This window comes from Salvelinus alpinus, chromosome 17 (assembly GCF_045679555.1).
Source record: "Salvelinus alpinus chromosome 17, SLU_Salpinus.1, whole genome shotgun sequence".
Classification (NCBI taxonomy): domain Eukaryota; kingdom Metazoa; phylum Chordata; class Actinopteri; order Salmoniformes; family Salmonidae; genus Salvelinus; species Salvelinus alpinus.
The window spans coordinates 15,730,736-15,751,936 of NC_092102.1; the positions used below are offsets into that span (position 1 = coordinate 15,730,736).

The 21,201-nt window shown below is 44.6% G+C and overlaps 1 protein-coding gene across 3 annotated transcripts; it reads left to right on the forward strand.

Moving 5' to 3' along the window:
- On the forward strand, positions 1 to 20,232 carry LOC139542265 (LIM domain and actin-binding protein 1-like). 3 transcript variants are annotated; one of them, XM_071347490.1, is made up of 11 exons: positions 1 to 108; positions 7,987 to 8,143; positions 9,147 to 9,192; positions 10,963 to 11,349; positions 16,367 to 16,436; positions 16,978 to 17,072; positions 17,577 to 17,645; positions 17,785 to 17,836; positions 18,007 to 18,077; positions 18,180 to 18,313; positions 18,517 to 20,232. In XM_071347490.1, the coding sequence occupies exons 2-11, from the start codon at positions 8,022 to 8,024 to the stop codon at positions 19,646 to 19,648; spliced, it is 2,178 nt and encodes a 725-aa protein (XP_071203591.1). In that variant the 5' UTR covers positions 1 to 108; positions 7,987 to 8,021; the 3' UTR covers positions 19,649 to 20,232. The 3 variants fall into 3 exon arrangements, with proteins under 3 accessions (XP_071203591.1, XP_071203590.1, XP_071203592.1); XM_071347489.1 differs by lacking the exon at positions 1 to 108 and adding an exon at positions 6,162 to 6,400; XM_071347491.1 differs by lacking the exons at positions 1 to 108; positions 7,987 to 8,143; positions 9,147 to 9,192 and adding an exon at positions 10,209 to 10,336.
- The last annotated feature ends 969 nt before the right edge of the window (positions 20,233 to 21,201 follow it).

The following is a 21,201-nucleotide window of genomic DNA, read 5'->3' on the forward strand; positions in this document are numbered from 1 at the left end:
GTATCTTCTTCATCGGTGCTGACGTGCATGGCTAGATACTTAGCGCTGCCTGCAGGGTGGAGGGTGGCTGCTGCACACACTGGACTGTTGAGAGCCAGCACGTGTCAAGTGAGTGCTGCATGGTTGACATTCATGAAGCCAGCTAACTAACTCGTAAATTATTAGGTTACTCCTGTATACTTTTTGTAAGTTAACAAAATTGCATCCAATTGCAAAAGAGTAGAGAAGTCATATTTTGAAGAGCAACTTGAACATGTATTTGAGCAAATTCAGTGATGAGTTCTATTACTGTTGTTGTTTACTGTTTGGCTATGGAGGATGATGATCGTTCATGGCCTTGGCTGTCACCCAGTTGGTCACCAGTCTGAGTTGTTGTTGATGAGAATTGACTGGCAGTTCCAGTAGAGCATACTTTTGGTCATGTAGGGTATGTGGACACATGCTCATCGAACATTTCATAGAGCTGGTCCCTCCTTTGCTGTTATAACACCCTCTTCTCTTCTGGGAAGGCTTTCCGCTAGATGTTGGAACATTGCTGTGGGGACTTGCTTCCATTAAGCCACAAGAGCATTAGTGAGGTCGGGCACTGATGTTTGGCGATTAGGCCTGGCTCGCAGTTGGCGTTCCAATTCATCCCAAAGGTGTTCGATGGGGTTGAGGTCAAATCAAAGCACATTTTTATTGGTCACATACACATGGTTAGCAGATGTTAATGCGAGTGTAGCGAAATGCTTGTAATAGGCTGGGAGCAACAAAATTGAGTCATGGTGAGATTTGCCGAAGGGAGGGCAGGGGAGGTACTTTGTATGCATCGCGGAAGTTAGAGTAGCAATGGTTGAGAATGCTACCAGCCCGTGTCACGCATTCGATATGCTGATAGAATTTAGGAAGCCTTGTTCTCAGATTAGCTTTGTTAAAATCCCCAGCTACAATAAATACAGCCTCAGGATGTATGGTTTCCAGTTTACATGGAGTCCAGTGAAGTTATTTCAGGGCCGTCGAGGTGTCTGCTTGGGGGGGATATACACGGCTGTGACTATAATCAAAGATAATTATTTTAGTAGATAATGCGGTAGGCATTTGATTGTAAGGAATTCTAGGTCAGGTGATCAAAAGGACTGAAGTTCCTGTATGTTGTTATGATCACACCATGAGTCGTTAATCATAAGGCATACACCCCCACTCTTCTTCTTACCAGAGAGTTGTTTGTTTCTGTCGGCGCGATGCGTGAAGAAACCGGGTGGCTGTACCGACTCTGACAACATATCCCAAGTGAGCCATGTTTGCGTGTAACAGAGAATGTTACAATCTCTGATGTCTCTCTGGAAGGCAACTCGTGCACCTATTTTCATCCACCTTGTTGTCTAGAGATTGGACATTGGCGAGTAATATGCTCGGAAGCGGTGTATGGTGTGCTCACCTTCTCAGTCTGACCAGTAGGTAGTACCATCTACCTCTCCTGCGGCGACCGCGTTGTTTTGGGTCGGCCTCTGGGATAAGATCCCACACAGTGTAAGTAGGCACACCACAATGCTATTACACTCCAACTTAGCTCAGGTGCATCCAATTTCCTTTGATCATCCTTGAGATGTCGCTACAACTTGGTTAGAGTTCTCCTTTGGCCAATTAAATTGTTTGGACATAATTTAGAAAGAAACACACCTGTCTATATAAAGTCCCACAGTTGACAGTGCATGTCAGAGCAGAAACTATACAATCAAGTCCAAGGAACTGTCCGTAGATCTCCATGATAGGCATATATCTGGGAAGGGTATAAAACTATTTCTAGAGTGATGAAAGTTTCCAAGAGTACAATGGTCTCCATCATTTGGAAATGGAAAAAAATGGAACTACCCAAACTGCCTAGAACTGGTCGTCCAACCAAACTGAGCAATCGGGCAAGAAAGACCTTGGTTAGGGAGATGATCAAGAACCCACTGACCACTCTGACAGAACTACAGAGTTCCTTGGCCGAGATGGGAGAACCTGCCAGAAGGACGACAGTCTCTACAGCACTTCACTAATCTGGGCTTTATGGGAGAGTGGCCAAAATATTCTGTGGTCTGATGAAGCAAAAATGTAACTATTTGGCCTGAATGCAAAGCTCTATGTCTGGAGAAAACCAGGCACAGCTCATCACCCATCTAACATCATCCCTACCATGAAGCATGATGGTGGCAGCAGCTGTTCAGCAGCATGGTCTGGGAAAACCTTTATTTAACTAGGCAAGTCAGTTAAGAACAAATTCTTATTTACAATGATGGTCTACCAAAAGGCCTCCTGCGGAGACGGGGGCTGGGATTAAAAATAAAAATATAGGACAAAACACACATCACGACAAGAGACACCACAACACTACATAAAAAGAGAGACCTAAAGACAACAACATAGCATGGTAGCAACACAACATGGCAGCACCACAACATGGTAGCAGTACAAAACATGCTACAAACATTATTGGGCACAGACAACAGCACAAAGGCAAGAAGGTAGAGACAACAATACATCACGTAAAGCAGCCACAACTGTCAGTAAGAGTGTCCATGATTGAGTCTTTGAATGAAGAGATGGAGATAAAACTGTCCAGTTTGAATGTTTTTTGCAGCTAGTTCCAGTCGCTAGCTGCAGCGAACTGAAAATAGGAGCGACCCAGGGATGTGTGTGCTTTGGGGACCTTTAGCAGAATGTGACTGGCAGAATGGATAGAGGGAAAAATGAATGGTGCCAAGTACAGGCAGATCCTTGATGAGAACCTGCTTCAGAGTGCGAACGACCTTAGACTGGGTGAAGATTTTACATTCCAACAAGACAATGACCCCAAGCATACGGCCAAAGCAACACTGGAGTGACTTCAGAACAAGAATGTCAAAGTCCTTGAGTGGCCCAGCCAAAGCACAGACTTAAATCTCATAAAAAATCTGTGGAAGGACTTGAAGATTGCTGTTCACCGCTGCTCCCCATCTAGCTTAGCAGAATTTGAGAAAATCTTCAAGGAAGAATTGGAGAAAATACCCAAATCCAGATGTGCAAAGCTGATATAGACATACCCAAGACGACTCAAAGCTGTAATCGCTGCCAAAGGTGCTTCTACAAAGTATTGACTCAGGGGTGTAAGGGGTAAGTGAGATATTTCTGTATTTCATTTTCAATACATTTGCAAAAATGTCTTAACATGTTTGCACTTTGTCATTATGTGGTATTGTATGTAGATGTGTGAGAAAAACATATATTTAATAAACTTTGAATTTAGGCTGTAACACAACTAAATGTGGAATAAGGGTATATGAATACATTCTGAAAGCACTATCTTTGACTGCAAAACTAAATAAAATAAAATGACCATCAATAGTTTTTTTTAATTTTTTCTAAACTTTGGGAAAAAATCAAATGGGGAAAAAAAGCACACAATGGGGTTTAAGCTTTTTTTTCGGATGTAATGAATGGTTAGGGCCAGGCGTTAGATTTTTTTGTATTTTAATCATGTGACCTCGAGACCAATATAGCGTCTTCTCACATCACGTGTGAATTAATTGCCACAATTAATCGTGTTCATACCATGATCATCTAACCTAATTGTCCAATTAGTTCAAAATAAATGTTGAACCATGTGGATTGACTTCAAATGAAATGCTTATCTTAAGGACATTATCAACAAACATTTTAACGTATTGTCTTATCAACATTATATGGGAATGATAACCATTTTATCTAAGAAAATGTAGCCTCTTTCCGTACAAAGTTACCATTTTCATTCGCTATCCGTGTAAAAGCGTAAATGAAGTGCATTCATTACTACACATGTGAAGAACAGAGGCGCAGTCTGGTCAAAAAAACAGAAGGCATCTCCATAATAACAGACGAATCCACTGACACAAAATACCAATATGTTCTATATATTTTGTAGGAGAGCTGGGTGAAGACGTTCAAGTTGTTCTGGCTGATACAGTGTATTTACAGGCAGTGAACTATTCAACAGTAGCAGAATATCATTCTGAGTACCTGCGCTTTTATGCGAGCTTTGTGGAGGCAGATAAGCATATCTCTCCAAATAATGTAGTCTAACAGAGTGGGAGAAATTACTGGGTGGTTATTTCTATAGCGAATGAAAATAGGCTAGCAATTTATGTTCTGAGAATAGTCTACATTTCCCTCTCTACATTTTCTTATATAAAAAGGCTTATCAATAATGTTTGTACCACGTTTTGTGCTGCTACCATTTTGTGCTCTTGCATGTTGTGTTGCTACCATGTTTTGTCATGTTGTGTTGCTACCCTGCTGTGTTATGTGTTGCTGCCATTCTATGTTGTTGTCTTAGGTCTCTCTTGTCGTGATGTGTGTTTTGTCCTATCTTTTTGAAATCTTTTTTTTTATCCCAGCCCTTGTCTCCGCAGAAGGCCTTTTGCATTTTGGTAGGCTGTCGTTGTAAATAAAAATTTGTTCTTAACTGTCTTGCCTAATGAAATAAAGGTTTAATAAATGAATAATACCCATATGTTAAGAACAGAAAACGAATGCGTTGTGAAATATTTTTGTTGATTGATATTGTCTTGTTATGTAAGGATGAGACTGTTTCGTTATATCCTCCGCAACCTTCTAAGGTAGAAGCATTCTTCTGAGACAGCATAATGTTTTCGTTTTTTTTCTTCCGATGACTGTCTATCAAGCCTTTCCGTTTATAATCTGATGCTAAAGTGCAGGTTTTTCAGAATATATTGTTGTCTGCAAAGAGTGTCCCAGTGGGGTAATGACATGCTCTTTTGTTCAAGAGATGCTTTTCTGGTTGAATTCATAGTCTCTCCCCTTTAACTGTCACAATTGCCCCATTTTTATAACCTCAGATGATCAGGGATTGAGTCTGTTGGAGAGGATTATCTTGAGCAAAGTGAGGTGTAGAATCTCTGATCTACAAATAGTAGAATTGCAGGAAAGGAGATTTAAAACTGCTACATTTTCTGCTCTCTCATGGAATAACGTAGAATTGCAGAAAAGGAGATTTAAAACTGCACATTTTTCTCTGTGCCAACAAGAAGTGTGTGAACAGTTTGGTGTCACATGGGTTGCGAGGTGGGGGTTTGTTACTACGCTGATAAATGCCAACATCCATCCAGACATTTGCCACCTAGGACATTTGTGTGACAGACCATCTCAAATAGTACTGTTGTACCCCTGCTATAGGCCTACACCACATAAATGGCTCCTAGCCTCCCATGCATAACCCTACTTTTATTCCCTAACACTAAGAGTAAAACTAAAGCATATAAAAACTCAATAGAAATGTTTTTATCAAACTGAAACTGAATAAAAACGAGTAAATCAAGTCTGAAAAATAAATGAAACTAAACTGAATTTCAAATCAAAATGTAAAAACGAATAGAAATAAAAACAAATAGAAAATCACAACATTTTATTAACTTTGCTCCAAAGACATACAGACCACCCAAAGTAAAGACAGAGTGATTAATCCTGAATCTGATCCACACTGGGTTTTTAGCTATTATACAACTTTGTATTCTCAAAATAATGTCTGCCATAGACATAGTTATGTGTCAGGTTACGCTCAATTCTACAGACAGAGCCCTTCCCTACACACACAGGGAAATCATGTGGTTTGGATTAGACTGTAGTGATGTGTCACTGATGTAGACTAGACCCTGGTGCCACACCATCTGAAGCTTAGCAGTCCTGTTTAACCACATGGTAAATTAGAGGGCACAATAACAGTGTCTTAAACATCTTAGACTAGGTACAACAAGGTATAGAGGGTTGTTTTGGTATGGGTTTACTGATAGACAGAATGGCCGAAAGACAGATAAACTACAGACCTGTTAAGGAGTTGAAGAGGGATGATAACATGGGTTTGATATAGTGATAAGAAGTCTCATCTTTTGATCACACACACACACACACACACACACACACACACACACACACACACACACACACACACACACACACACACACACCGTCAGTTGAGTTTGTCTGGATTGTGAATGAGTCACATCCTCTCAGCCTTTGACCTCATGAGAAGGGAGGTGGAGTTTGCTTCACTTCCAGGAATTGAGTGGGATGCTTCCTCGTATGTCATACTGTAAGGAGGTGTAGTCTATACTGTATGTACCCACCTTTTTTGCTTTCAGATTCACTCTGGGGAACACAGTGGTTCGGATGGGAAGGGCAGCTTGTACTGTACCTGCCAGGTGGAAGTAAATGCTGCTATGTTATTGGTTGGAAAGAGTCTCATGGTGTTGATTTTCCCACTCCCATTTTCCCAAGCACACATACTTCCATGAGCACAGCACACAGCAGTGCCAGACAGCAAGGTGTTACTGAGGAGAAGGAAAAGAGGGAGGTTGAAACAAGCATCAAGAAATAAGAGAGGAGTGATAAGAAATACTTGAAGGTATGTAACGTGCCTGAGCTTTCTATGGAGGTAGAGGTGATGATTTAAAAAAATATTTTGTGTAGAAAGGCTTATCCTAGTACTTAGACATCTTTCTGGAAATACTGATTTGAAAGTTAAGTTGGATGCCTAATTTGGCTGCAATCTATCTAATCTTTTGCTCTCTGTGCTCAAGTCATTTCCTATTAGTTAAATATTTGATTGTAGTCAGTCATATGCTGCTGGCAATTTCCAAAATGTGTTGTCTGAGGTGATATTTTGATTTGATATGTGTGGTGTTTGATCAGTGGACAAAGAAATAGAGAAGTGTTAAAGGTCCAATGCAGCCATTTTGATTGAAATATAAAATAATTTATGGGTAATAATTAAGTACCTTACTGTGATTATTTTCAATTAATATGGTCTAAAAGACACATAACTTATTAGTAAATAATTTTTCTAGGACTGTCTGGAAGTAGTTTGAGTGGGAGGGGAAAACTGATAACTAGCTGTTATTGGCAGAGAGGTTTGAAACTCTCTTTCTTATTGGTCTATTAACTAATTTACTGCCTGGTGATGTCACCAGGCAGGCCAAAACTCCGGCCCACCAAAACAGGCTGAAATTTCAGGGTCTCTTTTCAAACAGCTCTTACACTAAAAGGGCATTATTATAATTTTCACAGTATTATTCAAATTTCATAGTTTGGAAATATACTGTATATAAAACACAGGAAACCACGTTTTTGACTGCACTGGGCCTTTAAGGCTTGCCTATATTCCAGAGCAGAATATTTGGATTAATGCCAACCTGCTAAATGGGGACTTCACTATTATTAATGTTATTCATAATAATGGTGGTTTATCTGCTGGTGGTGGATGTGTGCAAGGTGTCTCATATTTCTCATTACCAAGGAAAAGTCTAGGTCTACCTGTCCTGTCTTACCATATCTGTTTAAAAAGGAAATTTAAACCAACAGGCTAGTTTGACAGTACAGTATATGTTAGCTCATTAAACTGTACAGAACCCTAGAGGCTATTTCCTAACTAGAATCCTCAACATCCTCCACATTGGCTAATTGTTTTTGTACTGTGAACCATGTGTAATTCTGAAATGACAGTTGAAATGAAAGTGCATACTGTATAACAGTAAGACAGAGTGAATGCATGTATCTGCTTGCCCTGGCTTCCAGACAGAAAGTCTGTGTGGCGTCCCAGGAAACAAGTGGACACTTCACTGTCTCTGTATGACACTGAGAAAGATGACCAGGCAAGGCCTGTGTATGCTGTGAGTAGTAGCTTGGGGTCTTCAAGTTCATGAGTTCAGTGTCTCAATGAGAGGCCGGAGTTGGATGAGTAACTGCTGTGTGCTGGCTAGTGCCTTACTCCTTGCTGATTTATTCATCCACAGGAACCATGAGTCATCTTACACAATAGTGGCCTACTGTCGCTCACTGCAGACTACTCATACCATAGACCTATGGCTTACACACATAGTCTCCTCACACATGCTGAGATACGAGGAGTATGATTGTCTAGGGTAGAATCTTATTTTTGTTCCTTTAATTGTGAGGTAAATGTAATATCCTATATTTTCTCTTCCTATCCAGCCAGCTAGAGCAGTTTTTCCCTGAGAACAACCGAGATGGCCGTCACTCCGTTCAGTCGCAGACAGTGGGCCTCCCAGTCCCTCAGAGTCACAGCTACGGAATTGTCCATAGTCGGCACCAGAGGAAAGAACAATGCCATCGCTGAGCGCTTCTCGAAGTAAGTGGTGTACAGTAGTATCAAATATATTTATAAATAACTCAAGATAGTTCATATGTGTCGTTTACAGTGGGAGCAATTTAAGGATAGTGGGCAGAATAAACAAGGAGTTGGACCAAGCCATGCGTGAGCGAGATTCTATCCGCGCGTTGTAGTATGTATTTGCATATTTCTGTTATGGAACGCCTCCTTTGTGAAATGTGCACAAACTCAATTGAACCTTGCACTCCTTCTAAACAACGCAATTTAACCCCCAAAAACTTTGGCAAAGCGTCAAGTCTATAAAACTTAGGGCACTGTGTTCGTAACAGATTCTAGTTTTGGGAACAGAAAACAAAAAAAATGAGCAGAATGTCGGCCCAGGTTCACCTAGTTCCATTCTTTCCCACTACCCAGGAGCTTTATAGCCCCAGTCACGTGTCTGGGTTACCCTTTCAGTCTGTGGTAGTATCGCTCTCATTCACCTTAACTGTTACTCACTTTCTCTTCTTGCTCTCTGATGACTCTTCACATGTAAAGTCACCCAGTTGTATATATTGCTCTCACTCTCTTCCTATTGTACATACCCTCATACTTGTTCCAAGGTAGAAACGCAAATACTCACTTCAGTGTTACGTTTATCTCTCCCTCTCCTACTGACCACTGATAGCTTTTTCCATCCCAGTCCGTTCTGCTGCTTGAAACCATAGCATTAGATCACACATTCCCTCCCACTCTCTGTCCTCTCCGTGTCTGCTGGATCGGTACAAGATAAGACAATTACACCAGCAATATTTTGAAACTGGATTTAATTGTGCCAGTCTGCTTGTGCTATCATGCCAACTCATTGTCATGGAGTAGGCAAAAGCACAAACAGATCTGGGACCAGGCTAGAGTTTTACCAGTTTGTCTAGCCAAATGTGGAAACAGCACTGGCTAAGCCATGATACAGCCAAAAATGTCTGAGATCCAATTGATCTGTTATGTAACCCTATCCTCACAACCCCCTCCATCCTCTTCCAAGGTACCAACTGGCTGCAGAGGAAGCCAACTTGGAGAGGAAGAAAGCCGTAAGTACCCAGGCAAGGTTGAAGGGACTAATATCTAACAAAGCTAGAGATATTGGGATGAACCTATTTCTCTCTCAGGCCTAAACACGCAGTCATGCCTGTCCACATATTGCACTTGGAGGATACACTAGTAAAGCTTTAATCCTTCTTCAGAGACTTTTAATCTGGAGGTAGATAACCTCTGTCGCTCCCAGTACCTCGCATCACTTCTACGCTTCTGTTACAGACCTGTTCAATTAACACTGGATGGTCACACACTTCACAGGCATGAAGGACTACAATGTAATGCCAGATCCTACCTGAGAAATACAGACACTCTTCCTAGAGGTCTGTTGGTGGGGCCCGGGAATGTCACCTGAGGGGATATAAACAGACAGCAGGGAATTTAGTTATTTTCATTAAGCTTTTTCAATCCCAGGTAGTATGTGTCTGAGTCTGGAATAAGTCGACTGTCAGCTGTTGTATTGTATTGTGAGCAAGGCTTGAAGTATTGTTTGGATGCAGGACTGTACTGTTAATATTTTGAAGCCTATATTCTATAAGAGGTACCAGGTATTAAAGCATTAGAACAGGTTCGAGCCCAATTCAATCTCTGATTTATAGGGTGCATGTTCTGGGCGTTGGCCTAGGTAGAATTGAGTCATTTCAAGGTACTTTCAAGGCATTTAGTGGGATTTTTTGTTGTTGTTGCTACAATTATGTACATTGTCACTGTTAGCAGAAGAACTTAACATAAGAAAATCTGTTAGTCTTCACAGTTTGTGGAGGGGGACATGCTGCTGGTCTCTGTCCTCAAACAGTTAATTTCTCCAAAAATGACCATTTCCCGCTTTTGGGATTTTCCCCTTCTTTCAATTGACCTTTTCTGTTTCTGTTTTTTTCCCTCTCTCTCTTACTCATCCTCTTTCTTTCCTTTCTCTTCATCTCTTTCTATGTTCCCCCCCTTTCTCTTCCATTCTTTTTCTCTATTTCTCTCCCTACTTCCCTCTCTGTGTTTCTCTCACACTCTCCTGGCGTGGAGGGGTGTGCTAGCTAGCTCCTTCATGCAGATCTTTTCTTGAAGCTCACATCTGGGAGAGTTTTTATCATTTCCACCCAACAGACACAGAGCCAACTGGATCTCCAGGTTACCGGGCTTTCCAAGGTTTTTACTATTTTTCTTTGACAAAAGGAGACAGACGGTAGTGAAGGGAAAACTATGCATTTTTAAGGTCCTTATTTCGCATTCATTTAAATGGCTGATGAAACTTTTAGCTCCACTTATCCTACTGTTATGGTTGTCTAAACAGAGGACAATGCATCCGTTGTTTACTTGAAAGTAAGCATTGAAGCTCGTGTTAAAAACCCCTTAGAGTGTTCTCGTCATATGGTCCTAGTCATTTGATGAGCATGAGAAACTGTGTCGTCATAGCCAGGTTGGGTTAACCAGGGAGAGGTCTGGGAGAAAGATGCTACTCAGGTTGAATGCTAACGGTAGCTGTATTAGTAGCTATAGAAGAAATCGGAGACCAACTCGTCTCCTGAAACAATTGACGTGGGTGTAACACTGGTATCTGATCTGTATTCCCCCCCCCCCCCCCCCCCCTCATCCTGTAATTACTACCGCATATCATTCCTCAACTTTTCTATTTTACACGACACAAAACAAAAAAACCTGGTCTCTTAAGTATCTAAGTTATGGATTCAGCCAGTTGGGATACTTCTGGAATGTGTCAGTGATTATGATCCGTTAGTCAGACTGAGACTGTCTGTCTTTACCCCCTCCTCCAGGCTGCGGAGCCGTCGCCACAGACTTTCCGCAGTTGCAACCTGAGTGTGTTGAAGAAGCTTTGGGAGCAGCCTGTCCAGTCAGCCACACCTTATGCCCCGCTACCCCACACTCGCCGCTTACTCCCCTCAGATCCTAACGCCAAGCACCAGATCCAGACCCAGGCAACTCAGGCCCAGCCACCTCTCTCACCAGACCCCAACACCAGTCCCACAGCCGCAGAGGACCAGGCAGGACCAGGTATGGAGAGGAGACGGCAGCAGAGAGACCGAGAGGGGCAGGAGGGAGGAGCAGCAGCAGAAGTGCCTTGCGTCCCCAGTGAGAAGCCCGACATACCCCTCAACAACCTCAAGATGATGTTCGAGAAAGGAGAGAACCTTCAGAACAAAGTAAGTCCAAACTTACTGATCTACAAGCTACATGCCCCTAAATATTTTAATAGGATATATGTAATTTTTCTGCCATTTTCCACCACATAAATGATAAGAAATTAGAATGGCTAAACAGGAGCAAAGCTGACGAACTACTGCAAAATGCATTGTTTGTTTAATCTTTTATTTTTATCAAAGTCGTTTGTTTCTTCAAATCTGTGGTTTCCACATGTATTTTGGAGAAACACTTGTATATTGTTTAAGTATTAGAAGTCCAGTGTGGTCATGTTGATCAGGTGTTGTGAGGCCTTCTACTCTGTGGCAGTGACTTACAAATGTGCCTTTCTTTCAAAAACAAGGACATTTCTAAGTGACCCCAAACTTTTGAACGGTAGTGTACATGCATCACTTAGAAATGTCCTTGTTTTTGAAAGAAAGGCACATTTGTAAGTCACTGCCACAGAGTAGAAGGCCTCACAACACCTGATCAACATACAGTGCATTCGGAAAGTATTCAGACCCCTTGACTTTTTCCACATGTTGCTACGTTACAGCCTTATTCTAAAATGGATTAAATAAAATACAAATCTCAATCTACACACAATACCCCATAATAACAAAGTGAAAACAGGTTTTTAGAAATGGATGCATGGTTTTTATATAAAACTGAAAAACCTTATTTACATAAGTATTCAAACCCTTTGCAACGAGACTCGATATTGAGCTCAGGTGCATCCTGTTTCCAATGATCCTCCTGATGTTTCTACAAGATCTGGGGAAGGGTACCAACACATTTCTGCAGCATCGAACTCTTTGGCCTGAGTGCTAAGCGTCACATCTTGAGGAAACCTGGCACCATCCCTACGTTGAAGCATGGTGGTGGCAGCATCATGCTGTGGAGATGTTTTTTCAACAGCAGGGGCTGGGAGACTAGTCAGGATTGAGGGAAAGATGAATGGAGCAAAGTACAGAGAGATCCTTGATAAAAAAAACCTGCTCCAGAGTGCTCAGGACCTCAGACTGGGGGCGAAGGTTCACCTTCCAACAGGATAACGACCCTAAGAACACAGCCACGACAACGCAGGTGTGGCTTCGGGACAAGTCTCTGAATGTCCTTGAGCCGCCCAGCCAGAGCCCGGACTTGAACTCGATAAACATCTCTGGAGAGACCTGAAAATAGCTGTGCAGCAACGCTCCCCATCCAACCTGACAGAGCTTGAGAGGATCAGCAGAGAAGAATGGAAGAAACTCCCCAAATACAGGTGTGCCAAGCTTGTAGCGTCATACCCAAGAAGACTTGAGGCGGTAATCGCTGCCAAAGGTGCTTCAACAAAGTACTGAGTAAAGGGTCTGAATACTTATGTAAATTATATTTCCACCCCTCCCCTAATTGGAGTAAACTAATGGAAAACACCACATAGGCTTCTACTTTCAGCTTATACGTACTATATAGATTTTACGGACATGCCTAGTTGAATAAACAATGTATTTTACAATAGTTATCTTGTTTTTTTTGTCTATCTCTGAACACCATCCAGTTTTGATTTCTATTTGCCATATCATTTTCAACTGTGCTGTGATGTTTCACAAAAGTTCAGAACATTTCTATTCTCATAGTCTCTACAGATTGCAAACCAAAGATAAACACCTTTGCTAAAAGTATTATATTATTGATTCGATTGACTAGGATTTGTCAAATCACCCAGCAGTGACAGTGACTTAGATGTGTTTACTAAGGAAAGGCCCTGTGAAGCAGCCCTATGAATTGTAGAGTTTTGAATGATTTTTTCTGAAGATGTAGCATTGTGGTTGAGACAACAGGTCTGTGTGTCGTCAATGTTCCTGTTCCAGAAGTAAAGAATGTTGTGCTGTGTGTTCTCCAGGGGTCAGAGCCCTCCTGGGGTTAGTCATGCTGCCAGTCACATGCATCGCTCTGAGTGTTCTCATCTCACAGTACATTCCTACAGATGGGCTAGATATAAACATGCCCTCAGGCAGATAGGAGGGTAGGATGGGGGGGCTTCGAAACAAACACTGTCCTCCTCACACTCACTTTGGAGGTTAACAGCCATTTTGATAATAGAAAAGTGGATAAGATCGTTTAGAAGCAAAGGATCCTTTTTAAACCTTTTTACTCTAGGCTAATAGTCTATATTTTGTTTATTTTCCCTGGCTTGTATGAAATATTAGGTGTTGGAAATGAAAGGCCAGACTTTCAATGGGACTTCCTTACGAGGTAGAGTTTTTGGTTGATTGTTGATCAAGATTCAAACCTTCATTTTTTTTAAAAACTAAAGCTAGTTTACTAGTCGGTTTTTGAACATGGGCACCCGCCTGGACACCAGATCAGAGGATTGTTTTGTAGCGGCTTAATGAGTTGCCTCGCCACACCCCAGCTGGTTGAACCGTCCTTCCTTCCTTCCTTAAGCACATTAGCAGCTTTCTCTCTCCCGGCTGAAAGCCAGGAAGTGACCTGGGCTCTCCCCACACCCCCCCACACCCTGGCCTCGACCCACACCTCCACGTCCAGCCCTGACTGGCTCCCTGCTCCTTGGCCTGTAGGCCTAGCCCCTCTCCTCGCTTCTCTTCCAGGGGTGGTGATGTCATGGGGCGGTGATGTCATGGGGCAGGCATTGCACGTGACTGCAGTAGAGATGAGCAACTGAGCCTCCTCAGATAACTCTTCCTCCCCTGGTCTCTGGTTTATCAAAGAAAAGGCCTTATCCTTCTCCCCCTCCTCTCCCTGGAGGAGACGGTCATGAGGGAGAGGCACTTAATTGACCCAACTTCATCCCCCCTGTCACCCCCAACCTCTTTAGCCCCCCACTCCCCTCCATATGCCCCCTTGAAGGCCTCCCCTCCCCTCTGCTCCTCTCTCTCTCTGTGTGACTGTGACGAGGCAGAAAGGAAGGAGGCACCAGTCCAGTCGTGGTCCCTGCTCTGCTCTGTCAGGCAGCCCAGTCCAGTGGAGCCACAGTCTAATGAACACAATTGAGTTAGCTGCGGTTGATGTTCCAAACTCCTCCAGGACAGGTATGAGTGCTCCAGCGTAACAGTCTTCTCTCCTCCACTCGTGCTTCGGTCTGCTTCTCTCTGTAGCTCCTAGCGTTGCTTTGCGAGAGGTAAATATGTAATTTTTTTCTTCTTTGTTTGGTCTCAAATCCCTCGACCTCGGACCTCCTTGAGCTCACTTTTATTATTGCGGCTCTGAAACAAAGCGGAGACTATCTGGGGTCTGCTTTCATTGCTTGTTGTTGGATTAGTATGTTTGTATTAGGTTATAGCGCATTATGGTGTGAATTGAATCTTTTGATGGGAGGGCTAGCATATACACTGATTACACTATGGTTGATGAAAGTACTGGTCTGTCAGTGAATAGGGCTTTTCAAGGACTTTGTTTTTGTCAATGGTGGTTTTGTGCTATATGTAGCCTAGCCTACAACTCACTTTGATTTGAATTGGCCTTCTTTCTTGTTATTGTTCTGGGTCCCAGGCAGCCAGCCGGCAGGCGGTAGGCTTTAGGGAGGAGCCTCAGTCTGTCTCCGGGGGTTTTAATTGTCAGTGGGATTAGTGTCAGAGCTCTTTGTCTGGGCCGCTGATCAGTTCCTCCCTCTCTAAGCTCAGCTGCCTTCTGGCTGTTTGTTTGTTTACATCCTCCGCCTGCTCCCTCATATTTGTTGAGGCACCACCCGTGACCACCGTCTGGAGAGGGGTTGAGAGGAGAGGGATCAGGCTGAAGAGTGGCCACGCTTGGGAAGGGGCCTCCGGCTGCGTTAGAGAGAGGTCTCTCTGCCTGGGGTCCGTCTGGGCCAGCTGGGGTCTGGCTTCCTCTGCCTGGAGTCTAGAGCCTAGATTAATCCACTCTGGAGGATGGAACAGCACGTATCACCCCCTTCTGCGAATGCAAATCTAAAATCCAGATGGCCACGAATGCACAACTCTATATAGACTTTTCCCCCGGAACAGCACTGCTCTGTCTCGTCCTTTTGCCACCCTTTGCCTCCTCATCTCTCTCGGTCTGTCTGTGTGGCACCAACTGGCTTTGTGGCACCCTGCTGCTCCTCTAATCTCTGATACCGATCACACCCGTGGCTTACAGACACAAGCGGTACAGACGGATAGGAGGCAGGAAACCGTGCGCGTTCCAAATGGCACCCTATTCACTACACAGTGCACTACTTTTGACCAGAGCCCTCTTTGCCCTGGTCAAAAGTAGTGCCCTATATTATAGGCAATACGGCAACATTTGGGGCTCAACCATAGGCTGTTCTGGCATTGAGCGGGTAGAGGCCAGGTGAAGCCAGGCTTAACTTGAGTCTCTGCTATTACAGGTGTGCCAAGAACAGCATGTCTTCTCCTCTCGGCTTTTACCACTGACCTTAGGCTCTACGAAATCCCTCTCTCACCGATGGCCTGATCACTGAAACGAGAGTTGAAAAGTTGGTTGAAAAGCAGGCAGCCACTCTGTCTTGTCTTCAGCTGTGTTCAGAATGCGCCGTGCCGTGTGTCAGGCAGGAGGGTGACTGGTGAGTCTCCTGGCGGGTGCTGGTGTTGACTGGGGATGTGGGACTGTGGACAGGAAGACAGACTGTGGTGTCCATCTCGCCTTTTCTCCCTAAGGTTCTAGCTCACAAGGGGATTAGAGTAGAGGAGGGCTGGGCTGAGCACGAGAGGCAGACAGCTGGGACGGAGGCTGGACAACAAGCCAGGCTGATACTGCAGCTGACTCCCTGACAGGCTGCCACACCTCCTCTCCGCCTCTCTCACCTATTTCCTTCTCATCTCTCCTCACCACTCTTCTCCTCTTCTCACTGTCAGAGCACTGTGCTCAGAGCTGTCTGATGGATGGCCCAGGTTCTCCCCTGCCTTAAATTTAGTATCAGCGACGTGAGCATCATATGGTTCTGTATGGAAAGCACGAGGCAAGTGCTGCTGGCCTTATTCCGTATGTTCAGAGCCTGCTCAATCTACAATGTAAAGGCTACCCTAATGGAATATACCGTCCTGATAGCATGGCTTGGTTCTGTGTTTCCAGGTGTCCAGAGAGCCTGTGAGGATTGGAGGGACCGGAGGCATCACTGACAACATGGATCAGCTACTTGGAGGTACTATTACGCTGACAGAGCTCTCGCTCTCTCACTCACTCAGACACCAGAGTTAAAAGCAAATGTACTGTTCTCCACGAGGATGCACGTATTGTTTCACTAGGCTAGAGAGTAAGTTGTCCAGACTACTTCTTTCCTGTAAATGTACTGGGTCAGTGACTGTAGATGGCTCCTTCCTAAAGTGCCATGATCAGCAGAATGTCTGATTACAGGAAGGATGATAGTTACGGGAAGAGGGCTTTTCCCTTCTATTCCCCCTGTGACCCTGTGTTCCCGTAGCAGCCTGACAAACACCATGGGCACGTCTCAAATAGCATCCTATTCCCTATATAGTGCACTGCTGTTGACCAAAGCCCATAGGTTCTGGTAAAAAAATAAAATAAAAAAAAAGCGCACTATATAGGGAATAGGGTGCCACTTGGGACACATCCCATGACCCAGACAGTCTGCATTGTGCTGAAGGGATCACCTGTACTGTCGTCTCCATAGCTTATGAGAGGTGTGTGTGTGTAACCTGTGCTTCTCTCTGTCGGTCTCCTAGATGCAGGGAGCATAGAGTCCATGCCCCTGAAGGACAGGATGGCCATGTACCAGGCTGCTGTGTCTAAAACAGAGGTGTTATCCTCCTCAGTCAGCGTGAGTACCTGTCCTTTACTCTGCTTCACTGCCTGCCTGCCATGGAAGATCATGTAAGAAGTCCATGGTTGCACTTCTTAAACCTGACTAACCTCGTAAGGTATAACGATCCTGAAGTCTTGCGAGCTTACATTCTGTTCGAGAAACGAGAGCACAGCGGTGGTCTTGGATCAGGCTAGAACTTGACCCCAAAGTGAGAACTTCAGGCCCATCCCGGCCAGAAGCTGTCAGTTATGAGTTACTTTTATTTTATTTATTCATTTAACCAGGCAAATTAGTTAACAGATTCTTATTTACAATGACGGCCTACCCCGGCCTAACTCTAAAGACGCTGGGCCAATTGTGCGCCGCCCTATGGGACTCCCAATCACGGTTGGTTGTGATACAACCTGGAATCGAACCAGGGTCTGTAGTGACGCCTCTAGCACTGAGATGCAGTGCCTTAAACCGCTGCGCCACTTATCCCAACTCTAAAACACGTCCCTGTTTTTCTCTCTCTGACAGAGTGATCAGCTGGACTCTGACCTCTGCAGCAAACAGAAGGAGAATGTACCCCCAGGCAGTGTGGACACGGTGAGGGATTGTGTTCTCGTGTGTGTGTGTGTGTGTGTGTGTGTGTGTGTGTGTGTGTGTGTGTGTGTGTGTGTGTGTGTGTGTGTGTGTGTGTGTGTGTGAGAAACACCTAAATCACCACCTCTCCCTCTCCTCTCAGGGTCCGGACTCAGAGCCCAACAGTAGGAAAGCATCTTCCACAGAGAGCAATGGTAACTGATTTGGTGCTCCACTGCATTTCACCAGATCTACAGTATATTCTTGTCTGTCATTATTTATGTCTCCTCTATAGGTTTCAGCTTGTAAACGTTAGGTCAGTATTTTCATAACAGCTCCCTCTGGTGTCCAGTGTGTGCCATTACTGATTTTAGTCTCATCACAGCAAGCTCCAGTACCGGCACCTCCTCTGCATCCTCGACTCAGAAGGACCAAGCTCAGCCCAAGACCTCCAGGGTGAATTCAACAGTCCCTTTTCTGTATTTGTCTCACAGCAATTGCCAAACCAACCATTCACTCTCCTAACGTGCCTTGAATGCCTATTTTGTGTGTGTACAGAGCTTCTGCTTGCCTGCACGGGAGAGTTGTGTGTCATGTCAGAAGACAGTCTACCCTTTAGAGCGTCTGGTAGCCAACCAAAAGGTCTACCACAACACCTGTTTCAGGTGCTCCCACTGCAACACCAAACTCAGGTGAGGGGATAGGATGGGACAGACACCATGCAGCAAGGAATTGTTTATTTGTTAAAACATCTGTTAATCTCACTCTTAGTGGAATTGATATTGTCTTTAGGTCCACAGTGTTGTTCCTCTTGAGTTAAGGATCAGGGTTTATGCTGCAAGATTAGAAAAAAATATTTCTCAATGTGCTGTCTTTGTCTCCCTCTGCTGGCCAGCCTGGGGACCTACGCCTCTCTGCACAGCCACGTCTACTGCAAGCCTCACTTCTGCCAGCTGTTCAAGGCCAAGGGCAACTACGACGAGGGCTTCGGCCTGCGCCCTCACAAGGAGCTGTGGGAGACCAAAGGAGAGAGTGGGACTGCGGAGCAACCCAGGACAGAGCCGACTACCAAGGCCACCTCCTTTTCCAAAGACAAGCTGAAGAAGTGCGCCTCTACTGGCACGCTGTTGTTCAGCCCAGCGGTAGAGGAGTCTCAACTGGCCAAGGTCAACGTGGTGACGGCCTCCCTGGAGACCCGCGCCCAGAGCTCAACAGAGAAGGACAAGCCAGTGGAAACACGTCGGCTGAAGATCTCCTGGCCCCCCCGCACTGAAGGAGACGGAGAGGGGGGTAACATTGGGGCCAGCCCCACCTCAGACGGGAGCTCCGCTGGGAAACAATCCCGTGCTAAGTGGCCCCCAGAGGATGACTCAGCCTTCACCGACCAGAGCCCAGAGTCCACCGTACGCTCCACCCTCTGCAGGAGCGCCTCCCTCAAGGAGCGTAGCCGACCCTTCTCATTGGCCATGGCCTCCCATGCTCCCGCTCTTGCTGCCAGTCAGACAGCCAATCCTGAGCCACTTGAGAGGAGGTGCTCATTCGAGGACAGGGAGCCTGAACTGGCCTGTAGCCCTGAGGAACAAGGCATGGAGGACCAGGAACAACCAAACAGCCTGTCACCTGACTACCACACGCCTTCTGACGACAGCTACGTGGACATCCACACCAGCTCTGAGGACGAGGGGATGGAGGGGAGAGTCGCACGTCTGAAAGACCACCACGAATTACTAGAAGCAAACCATGAACAGGGAACAAAGAATGACGGGGAGGAAGAAGAGGAAGAGGAAAAGCTGGAGGGAGAAGAGGAGGGAGCAGGAAAAGAGGGGGAAGGGTCACCTTCTCAAAACTGCCAGACTGGCTCGTCAGAGATTGCCGCGCCCCCCTCATCTCTGGAGACTGAGCCGAGGTCCAAGACCAGCCGCACGTCTCAGGATGTGGGATTCTGGAACGGCGAGGAGGCCGTGTCTGTAGAGGAGATGATTAAGAGGAACCGCTACTATGAGGAAGATGAGGAAGACGAGGACTGAAAGAGACTGGACTGGCGTTTCTCATGCCATGAAAACGATCAGCCATTATCACCACACTGACTGTTAACTTCCTCCCCTCTCTTCATTTCCCTGTTACTAAGGAACAGTGTCTGGCTGCGTTTGGTGCAATGTCAGGTGTTATACTCTCTCTGAGCTCCATTTGTGCCTCTGAACTATCACCTCAATTGGAGTGTGCAAGTCCTCAGAATATCTACATTGTTAGTTTTCCATAATATAGATTTATTGGAGCACAGATCAGTCTTATGTTTGTGTATCATTCAACGCTAATTTTAAGATATTCCATTATCTGAAACTACCTATTGTGATCATTTATTTCTGTCTATTCTACCTTAGCTCTGGATGATGGTACAGTAAAAAACAAACGAATGCTGATGATACCAACTGAACCCAGTGAATGAGACATATGAGTCTGTATTTAAAGAGTCCGATGAATGTTTTTAAGGTGGATTGTTTGATCAGAACAGCAGGAGAGCTCAGCTGAAAGGACAGGATGGGTTTTCACCATATTCATTCTGCTTGTTATCATTGTTTGTATGAATAAAAAAAAAAGGAGGCACACAAAATATTCTGTGACTTTTAGTCTCATTCTAGTTTGGACACCTACTCATTCAAGGGTTTTCTTTATTTTGATTTTACTACACTGTAGAATAACAGAAGACAAACTATGAAATTACACATATGGAATTATGTAGTACCTCAAAAAGTGTTAAACAAATCAAAAAATATTTTATATTTCAGATTCTTCAAAAGTAGCCACCCTTTGCCGTTAGGACAGCGTTGCACACTCTTGGCATTCTCTCAACCAGCTTCACCTGGAATGCTTTTCCAACAGTCTTGAAGGAGTTCCCACATGCTGAGCACTTGCAGGCTGCTTTTCCTTCACTCTGCGGTCCAACTCATCCCAAACCATCTCAATTGGGTTGAGGTTGGGTGATAGCAGAGGCCAGGTCATCTGATGCAACACTCCATCACTCTCCTTTTTGGTCAAATAGCCATTACACAGCCTGGAGGTGTGTGGGTCATTGTCCTGTTGAAAAACAAATGATAGTCCCACTAAGCACAGACCAGATGGGATAGTGTATTGCTGCAGAATGCTGTGGTAGCCATGCTGCTTAAGTGTGCATTGAATTCTAAATAAATCAGTGTCACCAGCAAAGCACCTCCTCCATGCTTCACGTGGGAACCACACATGCGGAGATCATCTGTTGACCTACTCTGCGTCTCAAGGACTTATCAGACCAAGGACAGATTTCTACCAGTCTAATGTCCATTGCTCGTGTTTCTTGGCCCAAGCTAGTCTCTTCTTCTGATTGGTGTCCTTTAGTACTGGTTTCTTTGCAGCAATTCAACCATGAAGGCCTGATTCACACAGTCTCCTCTGAACAGTTGATGTTATTTGGGCTGCAATTTGAGGATGGTAACTAATGAACTTATCCTCTGCAGCAGAGGTAACTCTGGGTCTTCCATTCCTGTGGTGGTCCTCATGAGAGCCAGTTTCATCATAGCGCTTGATGGTTTTTGCGACTGCACTT

Coding starts and splice junctions, on each gene's coding strand:
- LOC139542265 (XM_071347490.1), top strand. CDS start 8,022: ATGGCCGTCACTCCGTTCAGTCGCAGACAGTGGGCCTCCCAGTCCCTC. Junction 9,193..10,962: donor ACTTGGAGAGGAAGAAAGCC/GTAAGTACCCAG, acceptor CCCCTCCTCCAG/GCTGCGGAGCCGTCGCCACA. Junction 17,837..18,006: donor ATCTTCCACAGAGAGCAATG/GTAACTGATTTG, acceptor GTCTCATCACAG/CAAGCTCCAGTACCGGCACC.